This window comes from Heterodontus francisci, chromosome 2 (genome assembly GCF_036365525.1).
Source record: "Heterodontus francisci isolate sHetFra1 chromosome 2, sHetFra1.hap1, whole genome shotgun sequence".
NCBI lineage: Eukaryota > Metazoa > Chordata > Chondrichthyes > Heterodontiformes > Heterodontidae > Heterodontus > Heterodontus francisci.
Genome location: NC_090372.1, coordinates 221,509,717 through 221,533,792, shown reverse-complemented (window position 1 = coordinate 221,533,792; position 24,076 = coordinate 221,509,717). Strand labels below are relative to the sequence as shown.

Genomic DNA, 24,076 nt, shown 5'->3' with positions numbered 1-24,076 from the left:
TTCGGGAGCGGGGACTGTATTGGGGTTCTGGGAGAATTTGGGGCTTCGGGAGCGGGACAGTATCGGGGGGTCTGGGGGAATTTGGGGGGTCGGGAGTGGGACAGCATCGAGGGGTCTGGGAGAATTGGGGGGGTCGGGAGCGGGACAGTATTGGGGGCCTGGGGAATTTGTGGGGTCGGGAGCGGGACAGTATTGGGGGCCTGGGGGAATTTGTGGGGTCGGGAGCGGGACAGCATCGGGGGGTCTGGGAGAATTTGGGGGGTCGGGAGCGGGACAGTATCGGGGGCTCTGGGGGAATTTGGGGGGTCGGGAGCAGGACAGTATCGGGGGGGTCTGGGGGAATTCGGGGGGGTCGGGAGCGGGACTGGATCGGGGGGTCTGGGGGAATTTGGGGGGTCGGGAGCAGGAGAGTATCGGGGGGTCAGGGGGAATTCGGGGGGGTCGGGAGCGGGACTGGATCGGGGGGTCTGGGGAATTCGGGGGGTCGGGGAGCAGGACAGTATCGGGGGGTCTGGGGGAATTCGGGGGGTCGGGAGCGGGACTGTATTTGGGGGTCTGGGGGAATTTGGGGGGTCGGGAGCGGGACTGTATTGGGGGTCTGGGGGAATTTGGAGGGTCGGGTGAGCGGGACTGTATTGGGGGAATTTGGGAGGTCGGGAGCGGGACAGTATTGGGGGAATTTTGGGGGGTCGGGAGCAGGACAGTATCGGTGGGTCTAGAGGAATTTGGGGAAGTCGGGGAGCGGGACAGTATCGGGGGGTCTGGGGGAATTTGGGGGGTCGGGAGCGGGACAGTATCGGGGGTCTGGGGGAATTTGGGGGGGTCGGGGAGCGGGACAGTATTGGGGGGTCTGGGGGAATTTGGGGGGTCAGGAGCGGGACAGTATCGGGGGTCTGGGAGAATTTAGGGGGTCGGGGAGCGGGACACGATTGGGGTCTGGGGGAATTTGGGGGGTCGGGAGTGGGACAGTATTGGGGGAATTTGGGGGGTCGGGAGCGGGACAGTATTGGGGGGTCTGGGGGAATTTGGGGGGTCGGGATTGGGACAGTATCGGGGTTCTGGGGGCATTTGGGGGGTCGGGAGCAGGACAGTATCGGGGGTCTGGGGGAATTTGGGGGGTCGGGAGCGGGACAGCATTGGTGGAATTTGGGGGGTCGGGAGCGGGGACAGTATTGGTGGAATTTGGGGGGGTCGGGAGCAGGTTGGTCTCGGTGGGTCTGGAGGAATTTGGGGAGTCGGGAGCGGGACAGTATCGGGGGGTCTGGGGGGAATTTGGGGGGTCGGGGAGCGGGACAGTATCGGGGGTCTGGGGGAATTTGGGGGGTCGGGAGCGGGACAGTATTGGGGGTCTGGGGGAATTTGGGGGGTCGGGAGCGGGGACAGTATCATGGTTCTGGGGAATTTCGGGGTCGGGATTGGGACAGTATTGGGGGGTCTGGGGGAATTGGGGGGTCTGGATTGGGACAGTATCGGGGGTCTGGGGGAATTTGGGGGGTCGGGAGTGGGACAGTATTGGGGAATTTGGTGGGTTGGGAGCGGGACAGTATCGGGGGTCTGGGGGAATTTGGGGGGGTCGGGAGCGGGACAGTATCAGGGGTCTGGGGGAATTTGGGGGGTCGGGATTGGGACAGTATTGGGGGAATTTGGTGGGTCGGGAGCGGGACACTAATGGGGGAATTTGGGGGTCGGGAGCGGGACAGTATTGGGGAAATTTAGGGGGTCGGGAGCGGGACAGTATTGGGGGAATTTGGGGGGTCGGGAGCGGGACAGTATTGGGGGTCTGGGGGAATTTGGGGTGTCGGGGAGCGGGACAGTATTGGGGGAATTTGGGGGGTCGGGAGTGGGACAGCATCGAGGGGTCTGGGAGAATTTGGGGGGTTGGGAGCGGGACAGTATTGGGGGCCTGGGGGAATTTGTGGGGTCGGGAGCGGGACAGTATCGGGTGCCTGGGGGAATTTGTGGGGTCGGGAGCAGGACAGCATCGGGGGGTCTGGGGGAATTTGGGGGGTCGGGAGCGGGACAGTATCGGGGGTCTGGGGGAATTTGGGGGGTCGGGAGCGGGGACAGTATTGGGTGTCTGGGGGGAATTTGGGGGGTCGGGGAGCGGGACAGTATCGGGGGGTCTGGGGGAATTTGGGGGGTCGGGAGCGGGACAGTATCGGGGGTCTGGGGGAATTTGGGGGGTCGGGAGCGGGACAGTATTGGGGGTCTGGGGGGAATTTGGGGGGGTCGGGGGAGCGGGACAGTATCGTGGTTCTGGGGGAATTTGGGGGGTCGGGATTGGGACAGTATTGGGGGGAATTTGGGGGGTCTGGATTGGGACAGTATCGGGGGTCTGGGGGAATTTGGGGGGTCGGGAGTGGGACAGTATTGGGGAATTTGGTGGGTTGGGAGCGGGGACAGTATCGGGGGTCTGGGGGAATTTGGGGGGTCAGGAGCGGGACAGTATCAGGGGTCTGGGGGAATTTGGGGGGTCGGGATTGGGACAGTATTGGGGGAATTTGGGGGGTCGGGAGCGGGACAGTATTGGGGGAATTTGGGGGTCGGGAGCAGGACAGTATTGGGGAAATTTAGGGGGGTCGGGGGCGGGACAGTATTGGGGGAATTTGGGGGGGTCGGGGAGCGGGACAGTATTGGGGAGCTGGGGGAATTTGGGGTGTCGGGGAACGGGACAGAATTGGGGGTCTGGGGGAATTTGGGGTGTCGGGAGCGGGGACAGTATCGGGGGTCTGGGGGAATTTGGGGGGTCGGGAGCGGGACAGTATCGGGGGGGTCTGGGGGAATTTGGGGGGTCGGGAACGGGACAATATTGGGGGTCTGGGGGAATTTGGGGGGGTCGGGAGCGGGACAGTATCAGGGGAATTTGGGGGGTCGGGAGCGGGACAGAATAGGGGGTCTGGGGGAATTTGGGGGGTCGGGGCGGGACAGTATTGGGGGTCTGGGGGAATTTGGGGGGTCGGGGAGCGGGACAGTATTGGGGGTCTGGGGGAATTTGGGGGGGTCGGGAGCGGGACAGTATTGGGGGAATTTGGGGGGGTCGGGAGTGGGACAGCATCGAGGGGTCTGGGAGAATTTGGGGGGTCGGGGAGCGGGACAGTATTGGGGGCCTGGGGGAATTTGTGGGGTCGGGGAGCGGGACAGTATCGGGGGTCTGGGGGAATTTGTGGGGTCGGGAGCGGGACAGTATTGGGGGCCTGGGGGAATTTGTGGGGTCGGGAGCGGGGACAGCATCGGGGGGTCTGGGAGAATTTGGGGGGTCGGGAGCGGGACAGTATTGGGGGCCTGGGGGAATTTGGGGGGTCGGGAGCGGGACTGTATTGGGGGCCTGGGGGAATTTGTGGGGTCGGGGAGCGGGACAGTATTGGGGGCCTGGGGGAATTTGTGGGGTCGGGAGCGGGACAGTATTGGGGGCCTGGGGGAATTTGTGGGGTCGGGAGCGGGACAGTATTGGGGGCCTGGGGAGAATTTGTGGGGTCGGGAGCGGGACAGCATCGGGGGGTCTGGGAGAATTTGGCGGGTCGGGAGCGGGACAGTATCGGGGGCTCTGGGGGAATTTGGGGGGGTCGGGGAGCGGGACAGTATTAGGGGAATTTGGGGGGTCGGGGAGCGGGACAGTATTGGGGGTCTGGGAGGAATTTGGGGGGTCGGGAGCGGGACAGTATTGGGGGGTCTGGGGGAATTTGGGGGGTCGGGGAGCGGGACAGTATTGGGGGGTCTGGGGGAATTTGGGGGGTCGGGGAGCGGGACAGTATTGGGGGAATTTGGGGGGTCGGGAGTGGGACAGCATCGAGGGGGTCTGGGAGAATTGGGGGGGTCGGGGAGCGGGACAGTATTGGGGGCCTGGGGGAATTTGTGGGGTCGGGGAGCGGGACAGTATTGGGGGCCTGGGGGAATTTGTGGGGTCGGGAGCGGGGACAGCATCGGGGGGCTCTGGGGGAATTTGGGGGGTCGGGAGCAGGACAGTATCGGGGGGTCTGGGGGGAATTCGGGGGGTCGGGGAGCGGGACTGGATCGGGGGGTCTGGGGGAATTCGGGGGGTCGTGAGCGGGACTGTATCGGGGGGTCTGGGGGAATTCGGGGGGTCGGGAGCAGGACAGTATCGGGGGGTCTGGGGGAATTCGGGGGGGGTCGGGAGCGGGACTGTATCGGGGGGTCTGGGGGAATTTGGGGGGTCGGGAGCGGGACAGTATCGGGGGGTCTGGGGGAATTTGGGGGGTCGGGAGCAGGACTGTATCGGGGGGTCTGGGGGAATTTGGGGGTTCGGGAGCGGGACTGTATTGGGGGTCTGGGGGAATTTGGGGGGTCGGGGAGCGGGACTGTATTGGGGTTCTGGGAGAATTTGGGGGGTCGGGAGCGGGACAGTATCGGGGGGGTCTGGGGGAATTTGGGGGGTCGGGAGTGGGACAGCATCGAGGGGTCTGGGAGAATTTGGGGGGTCGGGGAGCGGGACAGTATTGGGGGCCTGGGGGGAATTTGTGGGGTCGGGAGCGGGACAGTATTGGGGGCCTGGGGGGAATTTGTGGGGTCGGGAGCGGGGACAGCATCGGGGGGGTCTGGGAGAATTTGGGGGGTCGGGAGCGGGACAGTATCGGGGGCTCTGGGGGAATTTGGGGGGGTCGGGAGCAGGACAGTATCGGGGGGTCTGGGGGGAATTCGGGGGGGTCGGGAGCGGGACTGGATCGGGGGGTCTGGGGGGAATTTGGGGGGTCGGGAACAGGACAGTATCGGGGGGTCTGGGGGAATTCGGGGGGTCGGGGAGCGGGACTGGATCGGGGGGTCTGGGGGAATTCGGAGGGTCGGGAGCAGGACAGTATCGGGGGGTCTGGTGGAATTCGGGGGGGTCGGGAGCGGGACTGTATTGGGGGGTCTGGGGGAATTTGGGGGGTCGGGAGCGGGACAGCATCGGGGGGTCTGGGAGAATTTGGGGGGGTCGGGAGCGGGACAGTATTGGGGGCCTGGGGGAATTTGGGGGGGTCGGGAGCGGGACTGGATCGGGGGGTCTGGGGGAATTTGGGGGGGTCGGGGAGCAGGACAGTATCGGGGGGTCTGGGGGAATTCGGGGGGTCGGGAGCGGGACTGGATCGGGGGGTCTGGGGGAATTCGGGGGGGTCGGGAGCAGGACAGTATCGGGGGGTCTGGGGGAATTCGGGGGGTCGGGAGCGGGACTGTATTGGGGGGTCTGGGGGAATTGGGGGGGTCGGGAGCGGGACTGTATTGGGGGTCTGGGGGAATTTGGGGGGTCGGGAGCGGGACTCTATTGGGGGAATTTGGGAGGTCGGGAGCGGGACAGTATTGGGGGAATTTTGGGGGGTCGGGAGCAGGACAGTATCGGTGGGTCTAGAGGAATTTGGGGAGTCGGGATGCGGGACAGTATCGGGGGGTCTGGGGGAATTTGGGGGGTCGGGAGCGGGACAGTATCGGGGGTCTGGGGGAATTTGGGGGGTCGGGGAGCGGGACAGTATTGGGGGGTCTGGGGGAATTTGGGGGGTCAGGAGCGGGACAGTATCGGGGGTCTGGGAGAATTTAGGGGGTCGGGAGCGGGACACTATTGGGATCTGGGGGAATTTGGGGGGGTCGGGAGTGGGACAGTATTGGGGGAATTTGGGGGGGTCGGGAGCGGGACAGTATTGGGGGTCTGGGGGAATTTGGGGGGTCGGGATTGGGACAGTATCGGGGGGTCTGGGGGCATTTGGGGGGTCGGGAGCAGGACAGTATCGGGGTCTGGGGGAATTTGGGGGGGTCGGGAGCGGGACAGTATTGGGGGAATTTTGGGGGTCGGGAGCGGGACACTATTGGGGGAATTTGGGGGGTCGGGAGCAGGTTGGTCTCGGTGGGTCTGGAGGAATTTGGGGAGTCGGGAGCGGGACAGTATCGGGGGGTCTGGGGGAATTTGGGGGGGTCGGGAGCGGGACAGTATCGGGGGTCTGGGGGAATTTGGGGGGTCGGGAGCGGGACAGTATTGGGGGTCTGGGGGAATTTGGGGGGTCGGGAGCGGGACAGTATCGTGGTTCTGGGGAATTTGGGGGGTCGGGATTGGGACAGTATTGGGGGGTCTGGGGGAATTTGGGGGGTCTGGATTGGGACAGTTTCGGGGGTCTGGGGGAATTTGGGGGGGTCGGGAGTGGGACAGTATTGGGGAATTTGGTGGGTTGGGAGCGGGACAGTATCGGGGGTCTGGGGGAATTTGGGGGGGTCGGGGAGCGGGACAGTATCAGGGGTCTGGGGGAATTTGGGGGGTCGGGATTGGGACAGTATTGGGGGAATTTGGGGGGGTCGGGAGCGGGACAGTATTGGGGGGAATTTGGGGGTCGGGGAGCGGGACAGTATTGGGGAAATTTAGGGGGTCGGGAGCGGGACAGTATTGGGGGAATTTGGGGGGGTCGGCAGCGGGACAGTATTGGGGCGCTGGGGAATTTGGGGGTGTCGGGAGCGGGACAGTTTTGGGGGTCTGGGGGAATTTGGGGGGTCGGGAGCGGGACAGTATCGGGGGGGGTCTGGGGGAATTTGGGGGGTCGGGAACGGGACATATTGGGGGTCTGGGGGAATTTGGGGGGTCGGGGAGCGGGACAGTATCAGGGGAATTTGGGGGGGTCGGGGAGCGGGACAGTATAGGGGGTCTGGGGGAATTTGGGGGGTCGGGGCGGGACAGTATTGGGGGTCTGGGGGAATTTGGGGGGTCGGGAGCAGGACAGTATTAGGGGGAATTTGGGGGGGTCGGGAGCGGGACAGTATTGGGGGTCTGGGGGAATTTGGGGGGTCGGGGAGCGGGGACAGTATTGGGGGTCTGGGGAATTTGGGGGGTCGGGAGCGGGACAGTATTGGGGAATTTGGGGGGTCGGGAGTGGGACAGCATCGAGGGGTCTGGGAGAATTTGGGGGGGTCGGGGAGCGGGACAGTATTGGGGGCCTGGGGGAATTTGTGGGGTCGGGAGCGGGACAGTATTGGGGGCCTGGGGGAATTTGTGGGGTCGGGAGCGGGACAGCATCGGGGGGTCTGGGGAGAATTTGGGGGGTCGGGAGCGGGACAGTATTGGGGGTCTGGGGGAATTTGGGGGGGTCGGGAGCGGGACAGTATTAGGGGAATTTGTGGGGGTCGGGAGCGGGACAGTATTGGGGGTCTGGGGGAATTTGGGGGGTCGGGGAGCGGGACAGTATTGGGGGTCTGGGGGAATTTGGGGGGTCGGGAGTGGGACAGTATTGGGGGAATTTGGGGGGTCGGGAGTGGGACAGCATCGAGGGGTCTGGGAGAATTTGGGGGGTCGGGAGCGGGACAGTATTGGGGGCCTGGGGGAATTTGTGGGGGTCGGGAGCGGGACTGTATCAGGGGGTCTGTGGGAATTTGGGGGGTCGGGAGCGGGACTGTATTGGGGGTCTGGGGGGAATTTGGGGGGGTCGGGAGCGGGACTGTATTGGGGTTCTGGGGAGAATTTGGGGGGGTCGGGAGAGGGACTGTATCGGGGGGTCTGGGGGGAATTTGGGGGGTCGGGAGCGGGACTGTATTGGGGGTCTGGGGGAATTTGGGGGGTCGGGAGCGGGACTGTATTGGGGTTCTGGGAGAATTTGGGGGTCGGGAGCGGGACAGTATCGGGGGGTCTGGGGGAATTTGGGGGGTCGGGAGCGGGACTGTATCGGGGGGTCTGGGGGAATTTGGGGGGGTCGGGAGCGGGACTGTATTGGGGGTCTGGCGGAATTTGGGGGGTCGGGAGCGGGACTGTATTGGGGTTCTGGGGGAATTTGGGGGGTCGGGGAGCGGGACAGTATCGGGGGGTCTGGGGGAATTTGGGAGGTCGGGAGCAGGACTGTATTGGGGGTCTGGGGGAATTTGGGGGGTCGGGAGTGGGACAGTATTGGGGGAATTTGGGGGGTCGGGAGCGGGACAGTATTGGGGGTCTCGGGGAATTTGGGGGGGTCGGAAGCGGGACACTATTGGGGTCTGGGGGAATTTGGGGGGTCGGGAGTGGGACTGTATTGGGGGAATTTGGGGGGTCGGGAGCGGGACAGTATTGGGGGTCTGGGGGAATTTGGGGGGTCGGGATTGGGGACAGTATCGGGGGTCTGGGGGAATTTGGGGGGTCGGGAGCAGGACAGTATCGGGGGTCTGGGGGAATTTGGGGGGGTCGGGAGCTGGATAGTATCGTGGTTCTGGGGAATTTGGGGGGTCGGGATTGGGACAGTATTGGGGGGTCTGGGGGAATTTGGGGGGTCTGGATTGGGACAGTATCGGGGGTCTGGGGGAATTTGGGGGGTCGGGATTGGGACAGTATTGGGGGAATTTGGGGGGGTCGGGAGCGGGACAGTATTGGGGGAATTTGGGGGTCGGGGAGCGGGACAGTATTGGGGAAATTTAGGGGGTCGGGAGCGGGACAGTATTGGGGGAATTTGGGGGGTCGGGAGCGGGACAGTATTGGGGCGCTGGGGGGAATTTGGGGTGTCGGGAACGGGACAGTATTGGGGGTCTGGGGGAATTTGGGGTGTCGGGGAGCGGGACAGTATCGGGGTTCTGGGGGAATTTGGGGGGTCGGGAGCGGGACAGTATCGGGGGGGTCTGGGGGAATTTGGGGGGTCGGGAACGGGACAATATTGGGGGTCTGGGGGAATTTGGGGGGTCGGGAAGCGGGACAGTATCAGGGGAATTTGGGGGGGTCGGGAGTGGGACAGTTTTGGGGGTCTGGGGGAATTTGGGGGGTCGGGAGCGGGGACAGTATTGGGGGTCTGGGGGAATTTGGGGGGGTCGGGAGCGGGACAGTATTGGGGGAATTTGGGGGGTCGGGAGTGGGACAGCATCGAGGGGTCTGGGAGAATTTGGGGGGTCGGGAGCGGGACAGTATTGGGGGCCTGGGGGAATTTGTGGGGTCGGAGCGGGACAGTATTGGGGGCCTGGGGGAATTTGTGGGGTCGGGAGCGGGACAGCATCGGGGGGTCTGGGAGAATTTGGGGGGTCGGGAGCGGGGACAGTATCGGGGGCTCTGGGGGAATTTGGGGGGGTCGGGAGCAGGACAGTATCGGGGGGTCTGGGGAATTCGGGGGGTCGGGAGCGGGACTGGATCGGGGGGTCTGGGGGAATTCGGGGGGTCGTGAGCGGGACTGTATCGGGGGGTCTGGGGGAATTCGGGGGTCGGGAGCAGGACAGTATCGGGGGGTCTGGGGGAATTCGGGGGGTCGGGAGCGGGACTGTATCGGGGGGTCTGGGGGAATTTGGGGGGTCGGAGGGAGCGGGACAGTATCGGGGGGTCTGGGGGAATTTGGGGGGTCGGGGAGCGGGACTGTATCGGGGGGTCTGGGGGAATTTGGGGGGTCGGGAGCGGGACTGTATTGGGGGTCTGGGGGAATTTGGGGGGTCGGGAGCGGGACTGTATTGGGGTTCTGGAGAATTTGGGGGGTCGGGAGCGGGACTGTATCGGGGGGTCTGGGGAATTTGTGGGGTCGGGGAGCGGGGACTGTATTGGGGTTCTGGGAGAATTTGGGGGGGTCGGGAGCGGGACAGTATCGGGGGGTCTGGGGGAATTTGGGGGGTCGGGAGCGGGACTGTGTCGGGGGGTCTGGGGGAATTTGGGGGGTCGGGAGCGGGACTGTATCGGGGGGTCTGGGGGAATTTGGGGGGTCGGGAGCGGGACTGTATCGGGGGGGTCTGGGGGAATTTGGGGGGTCGGGGAGCGGGACTGTATTGGGGGTCTGGCGGAATTTGGGGGGGGTCGGGAGCGGGACTGTATTGGGGTTCTGGGGGAATTTGGGGGGTCGGAAGCGGGACAGTATCGGGGGGGTCTGGGGGAATTTGGGAGGTCGGGAGCGGACTGTATTGGGGGTCTGGGGGAATTTGGGGGGTCGGGAGTGGGACAGTATTGGGGGAATTTGGGGGGTCGGGAGCGGGACAGTATTGGGGGTCTGGGGGAATTTGGGGGGTCGGGAGCGGGACTGTATCGGGGGGTCTGGGGGAATTTGGGGGGTCGGGAGCGGGACTGTATTGGGGGTCTGGCGGAATTTGGGGGGTCGGGGAGCGGGACTGTATTGGGGTTCTGGGGGAATTTGGGGGGTCGGGGAGCGGGACAGTATCGGGGGGTCTGGGGGAATTTGGGAGGTCGGGAGCAGGACTGTATTGGGGGTCTGGGGGAATTTGGGGGGGTCGGGGAGTGGGACAGTATTGGGGGAATTTGGGGGGTCGGGAGCGGGACAGTATTGGGGGTCTCGGGGAATTTGGGGGGTCGGAAGCGGGACACTATTGGGGTCTGGGGGAATTTGGGGGGTCGGGGAGTGGGACTGTATTGGGGGAATTTGGGGGGTCGGGAGCGGGACAGTATTGGGGGTCTGGGGGAATTTGGGGGGTCGGGATTGGGACAGTATCGGGGGTCTGGGGGAATTTGGGGGGTCGGGAGCAGGACAGTATCGGGGGTCTGGGGGGAATTTGGGGGGGTCGGGAGCTGGATAGTATCGTGGTTCTGGGGAATTTGGGGGGTCGGGATTGGGACAGTATTGGGGGGTCTGGGGGAATTTGGGGGGTCTGGATTGGGACAGTATCGGGGGTCTGGGGGAATTTGGGGGGTCGGGATTGGGACAGTATTGGGGGAATTTGGGGGGTCGGGAGCGGGACAGTATTGGGGGAATTTGGGGGTCGGGAGCGGGACAGTATTGGGGGAAATTTAGGGGGTCGGGAGCGGGACAGTATTGGGGGGAATTTGGGGGGTCGGGGAGCGGGACAGTATTGGGGCGCTGGGGGAATTTGGGGTGTCGGGAACGGGACAGTATTGGGGTCTGGGGGAATTTGGGGTGTCGGGGAGCGGGACAGTATCGGGGTTCTGGGGGAATTTGGGGGGGTCGGGAGCGGGACAGTATCGGGGGGGTCTGGGGGGAATTTGGGGGGTCGGGGAACGGGACAATATTGGGGGTCTGGGGGAATTTGGGGGGTCGGGAGCGGGACAGTATCAGGGGAATTTGGGGGGTCGGGAGTGGGACAGTTTTGGGGGTCTGGGGGAATTTGGGGGGTCGGGAGCGGGACAGTATTGGGGGTCTGGGGGAATTTGGGGGGTCGGGAGCGGGACAGTATTGGGGGAATTTGGGGGGTCGGGAGTGGGACAGCATCGAGGGGTCTGGGAGAATTTGGGGGGTCGGGAGCGGGACAGTATTGGGGGCCTGGGGGAATTTGTGGGGTCGGAGCGGGACAGTATTGGGGGCCTGGGGGAATTTGTGGGGTCGGGAGCGGGACAGCATCGGGGGGTCTGGGAGAATTTGGGGGGTCGGGAGCGGGACAGTATCGGGGGCTCTGGGGGAATTTGGGGGGTCGGGAGCAGGACAGTATCGGGGGGTCTGGGGGAATTCGGGGGGTCGGGAGCGGGACTGGATCGGGGGGTCTGGGGGAATTCGGGGGGTCGTGAGCGGGACTGTATCGGGGGGTCTGGGGGAATTCGGGGGTCGGGAGCAGGACAGTATCGGGGGGTCTGGGGGAATTCGGGGGGTCGGGAGCGGGACTGTATCGGGGGGTCTGGGGGAATTTGGGGGGTCGGGAGCGGGACAGTATCGGGGGGTCTGGGGGAATTTGGGGGGTCGGGAGCGGGACTGTATCGGGGGGTCTGGGGGAATTTGGGGGGTCGGGAGCGGGACTGTATTGGGGGTCTGGGGGAATTTGGGGGGTCGGGAGCGGGACTGTATTGGGGTTCTGGGAGAATTTGGGGGGTCGGGAGCGGGACTGTATCGGGGGGTCTGGGGGAATTTGTGGGGTCGGGAGCGGGACTGTATTGGGGTTCTGGGAGAATTTGGGGGGTCGGGAGCGGGACAGTATCGGGGGGTCTGGGGGAATTTGGGGGGTCGGGAGCGGGACTGTGTCGGGGGGTCTGGGGGAATTTGGGGGGTCGGGAGCGGGACTGTATCGGGGGGTCTGGGGGAATTTGGGGGGTCGGGAGCGGGACTGTATCGGGGGGTCTGGGGGAATTTGGGGGGTCGGGAGCGGGACTGTATTGGGGGTCTGGCGGAATTTGGGGGGTCGGGAGCGGGACTGTATTGGGGTTCTGGGGGAATTTGGGGGGTCGGAAGCGGGACAGTATCGGGGGGTCTGGGGGAATTTGGGAGGTCGGGAGCGGGACTGTATTGGGGGTCTGGGGGAATTTGGGGGGTCGGGAGTGGGACAGTATTGGGGGAATTTGGGGGGTCGGGAGCGGGACAGTATTGGGGGTCTGGGGGAATTTGGGGGGTCGGGAGCGGGACACTATTGGGGTCTGGGGGAATTTGGGGGGTCGGGAGTGGGACTGTATTGGGGGAATTTGGGGGGTCGGGAGCGGGACAGTATTGGGGGTCTGGGGGAATTTGGGGGGTCGGGATTGGGACAGTATCGGGGGTCTGGGGGAATTTGGGGGGTCGGGAGCAGGACAGTATCGGGGGTCTGGGGGAATTTGGGGGGGTCGGGAGCGGGACAGTATTGGGGGGTCTGGGGGAATTTGGGGGGTCTGGATTGGGACAGTATCGGGGGTCTGGGGGAATTTGGGGGGGTCGGGAGTGGGACAATATTGGGGAATTTGGTGGGTTGGGAGCGGGACAGTATCGGGGGTCTGGGGGAATTTGGGGGGTCGGGAGCGGGACAGTATCAGGGGTCTGGGGCAATTTGGGGGGTCGGGATTGGGACAGTATTGGGGGAATTTGTGGGGTCGGGAGCGGGACAGTATTGGGGGAATTTGGGGGTCGGGAGCGGGACAGTATTGGGGAAATTTAGGGGGTCGGGAGCGGGACAGTATTGGGGGAATTTGGGGGGTCGGGAGCGGGACAGTATTGGGGCGCTGGGGGAATTTGGGGTGTCGGGAACGGGACAGTATTGGGGGTCTGGGGGAATTTGGGGTGTCGGGAGCGGGACAGTATCGGGGTTCTGGGGGAATTTGGGGGGTCGGGAGCGGGACAGTATCGGGGGGGTCTGGGGGAATTTGGGGGGTCGGGAACGGGACAATATTGGGGGTCTGGGGGAATTTGGGGGGTCGGGAGCGGGACAGTATCAGGGGAATTTGGGGGGTCGGGAGCGGGACAGTATAGGGGGTCTGGGGGAATTTGGGGGGTCGGGGCGGGACAGTATTGGGGGTCTGGGGGAATTTGGGGGGTCGGGAGCAGGACAGTATTAGGGGAATTTGGGGGGTCGGGAGCGGGACAGTATTGGGGGTCTGGGGGAATTTGGGGGGTCGGGAGCGGGACAGTATTGGGGGTCTGGCGGAATTTGGGGGGTCGGGAGCGGGACAGTATTGGGGGAATTTGGGGGGTCGGGAGTGGGACAGCATCGAGGGGTCTGGGAGAATTTGGGGGGTCGGGAGCGGGACAGTATTGGGGGCCTGGGGGAATTTGTGGGGTCGGAGCGGGACAGTATTGGGGGCCTGGGGGAATTTGTGGGGTCGGGAGCGGGACAGCATCGGGGGGTCTGGGAGAATTTGGGGGGTCGGGAGCGGGACAGTATCGGGGGCTCTGGGGGAATTTGGGGGGTCGGGAGCAGGACAGTATCGGGGGGTCTGGGGGAATTCGGGGGGTCGGGAGCGGGACTGGATCGGGGGGTCTGGGGGAATTCGGGGGGTCGTGAGCGGGACTGTATCGGGGGGTCTGGGGGAATTTGGGGGGTCGGGAGCGGGACTGTATCGGGGGGTCTGGGGGAATTTGGGGGGTCGGGAGCGGGACTGTATTGGGGGTCTGGGGGAATTTGGGGGGTCGGGAGCGGGACTGTATTGGGGTTCTGGGAGAATTTGGGGGGTCGGGAGCGGGACTGTATCGGGGGGTCTGGGGGAATTTGGGGGGTCGGGAGCGGGACTGTATTGGGGGTCTGGGGGAATTTGGGGGGTCGGGAGCGGGACTGTATTGGGGTTCTGGGAGAATTTGGGGGGTCGGGAGCGGGACAGTATCGTGGGGTCTGGGGGAATTTGGGGGGTCGGGAGCGGGACTGTATCGGGGGGTCTGGGGGAATTTGGGGGGTCGGGAGCGGGACTGTATCGGGGGGTCTGGGGGAATTTGGGGGGTCGGGAGCGGGACTGTATTGGGGTTCTGGGGGAATTTGGGGGGTCGGGAGCGGGACAGTATCGGGGGGTCTGGGGGAATTTGGGAGGTCGGGAGCGGGACTGTATTGGCGGTCTGGGGGAATTTGGGGGGTAGGGAGCGGGACTGTATCGGGGGGTCTGAGGGAATTTGGGGGGTCGGGAGCGGGACTGTATCGGGGGGTCTGGGGGAATTTGGGGGGTCGGGAGCGGGACTGTATCGGGGGGTCTGGGGGAATTTGGGGGGTCGGGAGCGGGACTGTATCGGGGGGTCTGGGAGAATTTGGGGGGTCGGGAGCGGGACTGTATCGGGGGGTCTGGGGGAATTTGGGGGGTCGGGAGCGGGACTGTATCAGGGGGTCTGGGGGAATTTGGGGGGTCGGGAGCGGGACTGTATCAGGGGGTCTGGGGGAATTTGGGGGGTCGGGAGCGGGACTGTTTCAGGGGGTCTGGGGGAATTTGGGGGGTCGGGAGCGGGACTGTATTGGGGTTCTGGGAGAATTTTGGGGGTCGGGAGCGGGACTGTATTGGGGGTCTGGGGGAATTTGGGGGGTCTGGAGCGGGAATGTATTGGGGGTCTGGGGGAATTTGGGGAGTCGGGAGCGGGACTGTATTGGGGTTCTGGGAGAATTTGGGGGGTCGGGAGCGGGACTGTATTGGGGGTCTGGGGGAATTTGGGGGGTCGGGAGCAGGACAGCATTGGGGGTCTGGGGGAATTTGGGGGGTCGCGAGCGGGACAGTATTGGGGGTCTGGGGGAATTTGGGGGGTCGGGAGCGGGACTGTATTGGGGGTCTGGGGGAATTTGGGGGGTCGGGAGCGGGACTGTATTGGGGGTCTGGGGGAATTTGGGGGGTCGGGAGCGGGACTGTATTGGGGGTCTGGGGGAATTTGGGGGGTCGGGAGCGGGACTGTATTGGGGGTCTGGGGGAATTTGGGGGGTCGGGACGGGACTGTATTGGGGGTCTGGGGGAATTTGGGGGGTCGGGAGCGGGACAGTATTGGGGGTCTGGGGGAATTTGGGGGGTCGGGAGCGGGACTGTATTGGGGGTCTGGGGGAATTTGGGGGGTCGGGAGCGGGACTGTATTGGGGGTCTGGGGGAATTTGGGGGGTCGGGAGCGGGACTGTATTGGGGGTCTGGGGGAATTTGGGGGGTCGGGAGCGGGACTGTATTGGGGGTCTGGGGGTCGGTCTCGGTTGAACCCAGGGACGAGAATTTCATTGCAAAGGCAGGAGAGGCCCCGCCCTCTGCACGACAGCCAATGGGAGCTTCTCCTCTATTCCAACCAATGGGAACGTTCCAACTGTGAGATGAGATGGTCTCACCAATGAGAAAGGGGAATTGAAGCCAGACTGAGCCGCAGGAACCAATAGAAGAGCGCGGTTAAGGATTTCGCGGACCAATAGAAGGACGCGCTATGGCGGGTGGCGGCCAATGGGAGCGACGCGAGCCTTTTCTCCAGGACCAATCGGAGGTCGCGCAGGGCCGGCGGCGGCCAATGGGAGCAACGCAGGACTTGTCTCCAGGACCAATCGGTGGTCGCGCAGGGCCGGCGGCGGCCAATGGGAGCAACGCAGGACTTGTCTCCAGGACCAATCGGAGGTCGCGCAGGGCCGGCGGCGGCCAATGGGAGCAACGCAGGACTGGTCTCCAGGACCAATCGGTGGTCGCGAGGGCCGGCGGCGGCCAATGGGAGCGGGCTTGGCGGCACGGCGCGGGTTTCGGCCGGCAGAGCGGGGCTGGGCGGCGGCGGGACATTGGCGACAATGAGCGGCTCCCGGGTGGTGAAACGTGAGTGAGCGGCGGGATCGGGGCCTAGTAACTGAGGGAGGAGTACGGTTGTTCAGGTTGGGGGAGGGGAATAGAAAAGCAGATCATTATGATGTAAATGGCAGGCGGCTGAATGTTGAGGTACAGAATGCTGAGGTACACAGGGACCTGGGGGATTAGGATGGTCAATGTTGAGGTACAGAATGCTGAGGTACACAGGGACCTGGGGGATTAGGATGGTCAATGTTGAGGTACAGAATGCTGAGGTACACAGGGACCTGGGGGATTAGGATGGTCAATGTTGAGGTACAGAATGTTGAGGTACACAGGGACCTGGGGGATTAGGATGGTCAATGTTGAGGTACAGAATGTTGAGGTACACAGGGACCTGGGGGATTAGGATGGTCAATGTTGAGGTACAGAATGCTGAGGTACACAGGGACCTGGGGGATTAGGATGGTCAATGTTGAGGTACAGAATGCTGAGGTACACAGGGACCTGGGGGATTAGGATGGTCAATGTTGAGGTACAGAATGCTGAGGTACACAGGGACCTGGGGGATTAGGATGGTCAATGTTGAGGTACAGAATGCTGAGGTACACAGGGACCTGGGGGATTAGGATGGTCAATGTTGAGGTACAGAATGCTGAGGTACACAGGGACCTGGGGGATTAGGATGGTCAATGTTGAGGTACAGAATGCTGAGGTACACAGGGACCTGGGGGATTAGGATGGTCAATGTTGAGGTACAGAATGCTGAGGTACACAGGGACCTGGGGGATTAGGATGGTCAATGTTGAGGTACAGAATGCTGAGGTACACAGGGACCTGGGGGATTAGGATGGTCAATGTTGAGGTACAGAATGTTGAGGTACACAGGGACCTGGGGGATTAGGATGGTCAATGTTGAGGTACAGAATGTTGAGGTACACAGGGACCTGGGGGATTAGGATGGTCAATGTTGAGGTACAGAATGCTGAGGTACACAGGGACCTGGGGGATTAGGATGGTCAATGTTGAGGTACAGAATGCTGAGGTACACAGGGACCTGGGGGATTAGGATGGTCAATGTTGAGGTACAGAATGCTGAGGTACACAGGGACCTGGGGGATTAGGATGGTCAATGTTGAGGTACAGAATGCTGAGGTACACAGGGACCTGGGGGATTAGGATGGTCAATGTTGAGGTACAGAATGTTGAGGTACACAGGGACCTGGGGGATTAGGATGGTCAATGTTGAGGTACAGAATGTTGAGGTACACAGGGACCTGGGGGATTAGGATGGTCAATGTTGAGGTACAGAATGCTGAGGTACACAGGGACCTGGGGGATTAGGATGGTCAATGTTGAGGTACAGAATGCTGAGGTACACAGGGACCTGGGGGATTAGGATGGTCAATGTTGAGGTACAGAATGCTGAGGTACACAGGGACCTGGGGGATTAGGATGGTCAATGTTGAGGTACAGAATGTTGAGGTACACAGGGACCTGGGGGATTAGGATGGTCAATGTTGAGGTACAGAATGCTGAGGTACACAGGGACCTGGGGGATTAGGATGGTCAATGTTGAGGTACAGAATGTTGAGGTACACAGGGACCTGGGGGATTAGGATGGTCAATGTTGAGGTACAGAATGTTGAGGTACACAGGGACCTGGGGGATTAGGATGGTCAATGTTGAGGTACAGAATGTTGAGGTACACAGGGACCTGGGGGATTAGGATGGTCAATGTTGAGGTACAGAATGTTGAGGTACACAGGGACCTGGGGGATTAGGATGGTCAATGTTGAGGTACAGAATGTTGAGGTACACAGGGACCTGGGGGATTAGGATGGTCAATGTTGAGGTACAGAATGCTGAGGTACACAGGGACCTGGGGGATTAGGATGGTCAATGTTGAGGTACAGAATGCTGAGGTACACAGGGACCTGGGGGATTAGGATGGTCAATGTTGAGGTACAGAATGTTGAGGTACACAGGGACCTGGGGGATTAGGATGGTCAATGTTGAGGTACAGAATGCTGAGGTACACAGGGACCTGGGGGATTAGGATGGTCAATGTTGAGGTACAGAATGCTGAGGTACACAGGGACCTGGGGGATTAGGATGGTCAATGTTGAGGTACAGAATGCTGAGGTACACAGGGACCTGGGGGATTAGGATGGTCAATGTTGAGGTACAGAATGCTGAGGTACACAGGGACCTGGGGGATTAGGATGGTCAATGTTGAGGTACAGAATGCTGAGGTACACAGGGACCTGGGGGATTAGGATGGTCAATGTTGAGGTACAGAATGCTGAGGTACAGAGGGACCTGGGGGATTAGGATGGTCAATGTTGAGGTACAGAATGTTGAGGTACACAGGGACCTGGGGGATTAGGATGGTCAATGTTGAGGTACAGAATGTTGAGGTACACAGGGACCTGGGGGATTAGGATGGTCAATGTTGAGGTACAGAATGTTGAGGTACACAGGGACCTGGGGGATTAGGATGGTCAATGTTGAGGTACAGAATGTTGAGGTACACAGGGACCTGGGGGATTAGGATGGTCAATGTTGAGGTACAGAATGCTGAGGTACACAGGGACCTGGGGGATTAGGATGGTCAATGTTGAGGTACAGAATGCTGAGGTACACAGGGACCTGGGGGATTAGGATGGTCAATGTTGAGGTACAGAATGCTGAGGTACACAGGGACCTGGGGGATTAGGATGGTCAATGTTGAGGTACAGAATGCTGAGGTACACAGGGACCTGGGGGATTAGGATGGTCAATGTTGAGGTACAGAATGTTGAGGTACACAGGGACCTGGGGGATTAGGATGGTCAATGTTGAGGTACAGAATGTTGAGGTACACAGGGACCTGGGGGATTAGGATGGTCAATGTTGAGGTACAGAATGCTGAGGTACACAGGGACCTGGGGGATTAGGATGGTCAATGTTGAGGTACAGAATGCTGAGGTACACAGGGACCTGGGGGATTGGGATGGTCAATGTTGAGGTACAGAATGCTGAGGTACACAGGGACCTGGGGGATTAGGATGGTCAATGCTGAGGTACAGAATGTTGAGGTGCACAGGGACCTGGGGGATTAGGATGGTCAATGTTGAGGTACAGAATGTTGAGGTACACAGGGACCTGGGGGATTAGGATGGTCAATGTTGAGGTACAGAATGCTGAGGTACACAGGGACCTGGGGGATTAGGATGGTCAATGCTGAGGTACAGAATGCTGAGGTACACAGGGACCTGTGGGATTAGGATGGTCAATGTTGAGGTACAGAATGCTGAGGTACAGAGGGACCTGGGGGATTAGGATGGTCAATGTTGAGGTACAGAATGCTGAGGTACACAGGGACCTGGGGGATTAGGATGGTCAATGTTGAGGTACAGAATGCTGAGGTACACAGGGACCTGGGGGATTAGGATGGTCAATGTTGAGGTACAGAATGTTGAGGTACACAGGGACCTGGGGGATTAGGATGGTCAATGTTGAGGTACAGAATGTTGAGGTACACAGGGACCTGGGGGATTAGGATGGTCAATGTTGAGGTACAGAATGTTGAGGTACAGAGGGACCTGGGGGATTGGGATGGTCAATGTTGAGGTACAGAATGCTGAGGTACACAGGGACCTGGGGGATTAGGATGGTCAATGTTGAGGTACAGAATGCTGAGGTACACAGGGACCTGGGGGATTAGGATGGTCAATGTTGAGGTACAGAATGTTGAGGTACACAGGGACCTGGGGGATTAGGATGGTCAATGTTGAGGTACAGAATGTTGAGGTACAGAGGGACCTGGGGGATTAGGATGGTCAATGTTGAGGTACAGAATGTTGAGGTACACAGGGACCTGGGGGATTAGGATGGTCAATGTTGAGGTACAGAATGTTGAGGTACACAGGGACCTGGGGGATTAGGATGGTCAATGTTGAGGTACAGAATGTTGAGGTACACAGGGACCTGGGGGATTAGGATGGTCAGTGTTGAGGTACAGAATGCTGAGGTACACAGGGACCTGGGGGAGTAGGATGGTCAATGTTGAGGTACAGAATGCTGAGGTACACAGGGACCTGGGGGATTAGGATGGTCAATGTTGAGGTACAGAATGTTGAGGTACAGAGGGACCTGGGGGATTAGGATGGTCAATGTTGAGGTACAGAATGTTGAGGTACAGAGGGACCTGGGGGATTGGGATGGTCAATGTTGAGGTACAGAATGTTGAGGTACACAGGGACCTGTGGGATTAGGATGGTCAATGTTGAGGTACAGAATGCTGAGGTACAGAGGGACCTGGGGGATTAGGATGGTCAATGTTGAGGTACAGAATGTTGAGGTACACAGGGACCTGGGGGATTAGGATGGTCAATGTTGAGGTACAGAATGCTGAGGTACAGAGGGACCTGGGGGATTAGGATGGTCAATGTTGAGGTACAGAATGTTGAGGTACACAGGGACCTGGGGGATTAGGATGGTCAATGTTGAGGTACAGAATGTTGAGGTACACAGGGACCTGGGGGATTAGGATGGTCAATGTTGAGGTACAGAATGCTGAGGTACAGAGGGACCTGGGGGATTAGATTAGATTAGAGATACAGCACTGAAACAGGCCCTTCGGCCCACCGAGTCTGTGCCGAACATCAACCACCCATTTATACTAATCCTACACTAATCCCATATTCCTACCAAACATCCCCACCTGTCCCTATATTTCCCTACCACCTACCTATACTAGTGACAATTTATAATGGCCAATTTACCTATCAACCTGCAAGTCTTTTGGCTTGTGGGAGGAAACCGGAGCACCCGGAGAAAACCCACGCAGACACAGGGAGAACTTACAAACTCCACACAGGCAGTACCCGGAATCGAACCCAGGTCCCTGGAGCTGTGAGGCTGCGGTGCTAACCACTGCGCCACTGTGCCGCCCACAGGATGGTCAATGTTGAGGTACAGAATGCTGAGGTACAGAGGGACCTGGGGGATTAGGATGGTCAATGTTGAGGTACAGAATGTTGAGGTACACAGGGACCTGGGGGATTAGGATGGTCAATGTTGAGGTACAGAATGCTGAGGTACAGAGGGACCTGGGGGATTAGGATGGTCAATGTTGAGGTACAGAATGTTGAGGTACACAGGGACCTGGGGGATTAGGATGGTCAATGTTGAGGTACAGAATGCTGAGGTACACAGGGACCTGGGGGATTAGGATGGTCAATGTTGAGGTACAGAATGCTGAGGTACACAGGGACCTGGGGGATTAGGATGGTCAATGTTGAGGTACAGAATGCTGAGGTACACAGGGACCTGGGGGATTAGGATGGTCAATGTTGAGGTACAGAATGTTGAGGTACACAGGGACCTGGTGGATTACGATGGTCAATGTTGAGGTACAGAATGCTGAGGTACAGAGGGACCTGGGGGATTAGGATGGTCAATGTTGAGGTACAGAATGTTGAGGTACACAGGGACCTGGGGGATTAGGATGGTCAATGTTGAGGTACAGAATGCTGAGGTACACAGGGACCTGGGGGATTAGGATGGTCAATGTTGAGGTACAGAATGCTGAGGTACACAGGGACCTGGGGGATTAGGATGGTCAATGTTGAGGTACAGAATGTTGAGGTACACAGGGACCTGGGGGATTAGGATGGTCAATGTTCAGGTACAGAATGTTGAGGTACACAGGGACCTGGGGGATTAGGATGGTCAATGTTGAGGTACAGAATGTTGAGGTACACAGGGACCTGGGGGATTAGGATGGTCAATGTTGAGGTACAGAATGCTGAGGTACACAGGGACCTGGGGGATTAGGATGGTCAATGTTGAGGTACAGAATGTTGAGGTACACAGGGACCTGGGGGATTAGGATGGTCAATGTTGAGGTACAGAATGTTGAGGTACACAGGGACCTGGGGGATTAGGATGGTCAATGTTGAGGTACAGAATGCTGAGGTACACAGGGACCTGGGGGATTAGGATGGTCAATGTTGAGGTACAGAATGCTGAGGTACAGAGGGACCTGGGGGATTAGGATGGTCAATGTTGAGGTACAGAATGTTGAGGTACAGAATGCTGAGGTACACAGGGACCTGGGGGATTAGGATGGTCAATGTTGAGGTACAGAATGTTGAGGTACACTGGGACCTGGGGGATTAGGATGGTCAATGTTGAGGTACAGAATGCTGAGGTACAGAATGCTGAGGTACACAGGGACCTGGGGGATTAGGATGGTCAATGTTGAGGTACAGAATGCTGAGGTACACAGGGACCTGGGGGATTAGGATGGTCAATGTTGAGGTACAGAATGTTGAGGTACACAGGGACCTGGGGGATTAGGATGGTCAATGTTGAGGTACAGAATGTTGAGGTACAGAATGCTGAGGTACACAGGGACCTGGGGGATTAGGATGGTCAATGTTGAGGTACAGAATGCTGAGGTACACAGGGACCTGGGGGATTAGGATGGTCAATGTTGAGGTACAGAATGTTGAGGTATAGAATGCTGAGGTACAGAGGGACCTGGGGGATTAGGATGGTCAATGTTGAGGTACAGAATGCTGAGGTACAGAGGGACCTGGGGGATTAGGATGGTCAATGTTGAGGTACAGAATGCTGAGGTACAGAGGGACCTGGGGGATTAGGATGGTCAATGTTGAGGTACAGAATGCTGAGGTACAGAGGGACCTGGGGGATTAGGATGGTCAATGTTGAGGTACAGAATGCTGAGGTACACAGGGACCTGGGGGATTAGGATGGTCAATGTTGAGGTACAGAATGCTGAGGTACACAGGGACCTGGGGGATTAGGATGGTCAATGTTGAGGTACAGAATGCTGAGGTACAGAGGGACCTGGGGGATTAGGATGGTCAATGTTGAGGTACAGAATGCTGAGGTACAGAGGGACCTGGGGGATTAGGATGGTCAATGTTGAGGTACAGAATGCTGAGGTACCAGGGACCTGGGGGATTAGGATGGTCAATGTTGAGGTACAGAATGCTGAGGTACAGAGGGACCTGGGGGATTAGGATGGTCAATGTTGAGGTACAGAATGCTGAGGTACACAGGGACCTGGGGGATTAGGATGGTCAATGTTGAGGTACAGAATGCTGAGGTACACAGGGACCTGGGGGATTAGGATGGTCAATGTTGAGGTACAGAATGCTGAGGTACACAGGGACCTGGGGGATTGGGATGGTCAATGCTGAGGTACAGAATGCTGAGGTACACAGGGACCTGGGGGATTAGGATGGTCAATGTTGAGGTACAGAATGCTGAGGTACACAGGGACCTGGGGGATTAGGATGGTCAATGTTGAGGTACAGAATGCTGAGGTACACAGGGACCTGGGGGATTAGGATGGTCAATGTTGAGGTACAGAATGCTGAGGTACACAGGGACCTGGGGGATTGGGATGGTCAATGTTGAGGTACAGAATGCTGAGGTACACAGGGACCTGGGGGATTAGGATGGTCAATGCTGAGGTACAGAATGTTGAGGTGCACAGGGACCTGGGGGATTAGGATGGTCAATGTTGAGGTACAGAATGCTGAGGTACACAGGGACCTGGGGGATTAGGATGGTCAATGTTGAGGTACAGAATGCTGAGGTACACAGGGACCTGGGGGATTAGGATGGTCAATGTTGAGGTACAGAATGCTGAGGTACACAGGGACCTGGGGGATTAGGATGGTCAATGTTGAGGTACAGAATGTTGAGGTACACAGGGACCTGGGGGATTAGGATGGTCAATGCTGAGGTACAGAATGTTGAGGTGCACAGGGACCTGGGGGATTAGGATGGTCAATGTTGAGGTACAGAATGCTGAGGTACACAGGGACCTGGGGGATTAGGATGGCCAATGTTGAGGTACAGAATGCTGAGGTACACAGGGACCTGGGGGATTAGGATGGTCAATGTTGAGGTACAGAATGCTGAGGTACACAGGGACCTGGGGGATTAGGATGGTCAATGTTGAGGTACAGAATGTTGAGGTACACAGGGACCTGGGGGATTAGGATGGTCAATGTTGAGGTACAGAATGCTGAGGTACACAGGGACCTGGGGGATTAGGATGGTCAATGTTGAGGTACAGAATGTTGAGGTACACAGGGACCTGGGGGATTAGGATGGTCAATGTTGAGGTACAGAATGCTGAGGTACAGAGGGACCTGGGGGATTAGGATGGTCAATGTTGAGGTACAGAATGTTGAGGTACACAGGGACCTGGGGGATTAGGATGGTCAATGTTGAGGTACAGAATGTTGAGGTACACAGGGACCTGGGGGATTAGGATGGTCAATGTTGAGGTACAGAATGCTGAGG

General features: G+C 59.8%; 1 protein-coding gene across 3 annotated transcripts in view; it reads left to right on the top strand.

Moving 5' to 3' along the window:
- The first annotated feature begins 15,684 nt into the window (after positions 1-15,684).
- Positions 15,685-24,076, top strand: part of tonsl (tonsoku-like, DNA repair protein) — a 126,765-nt gene continuing 118,373 nt past the window's right edge. For all 3 annotated transcript variants that reach the window (XM_068016229.1, XM_068016222.1, XM_068016212.1), the window contains exon 1: positions 15,685-15,772. In XM_068016229.1, the coding sequence (XP_067872330.1) occupies positions 15,748-15,772 (25 nt within the window). In that variant the 5' untranslated portion in view covers positions 15,685-15,747. The remainder of the gene's footprint in view (positions 15,773-24,076) is intronic.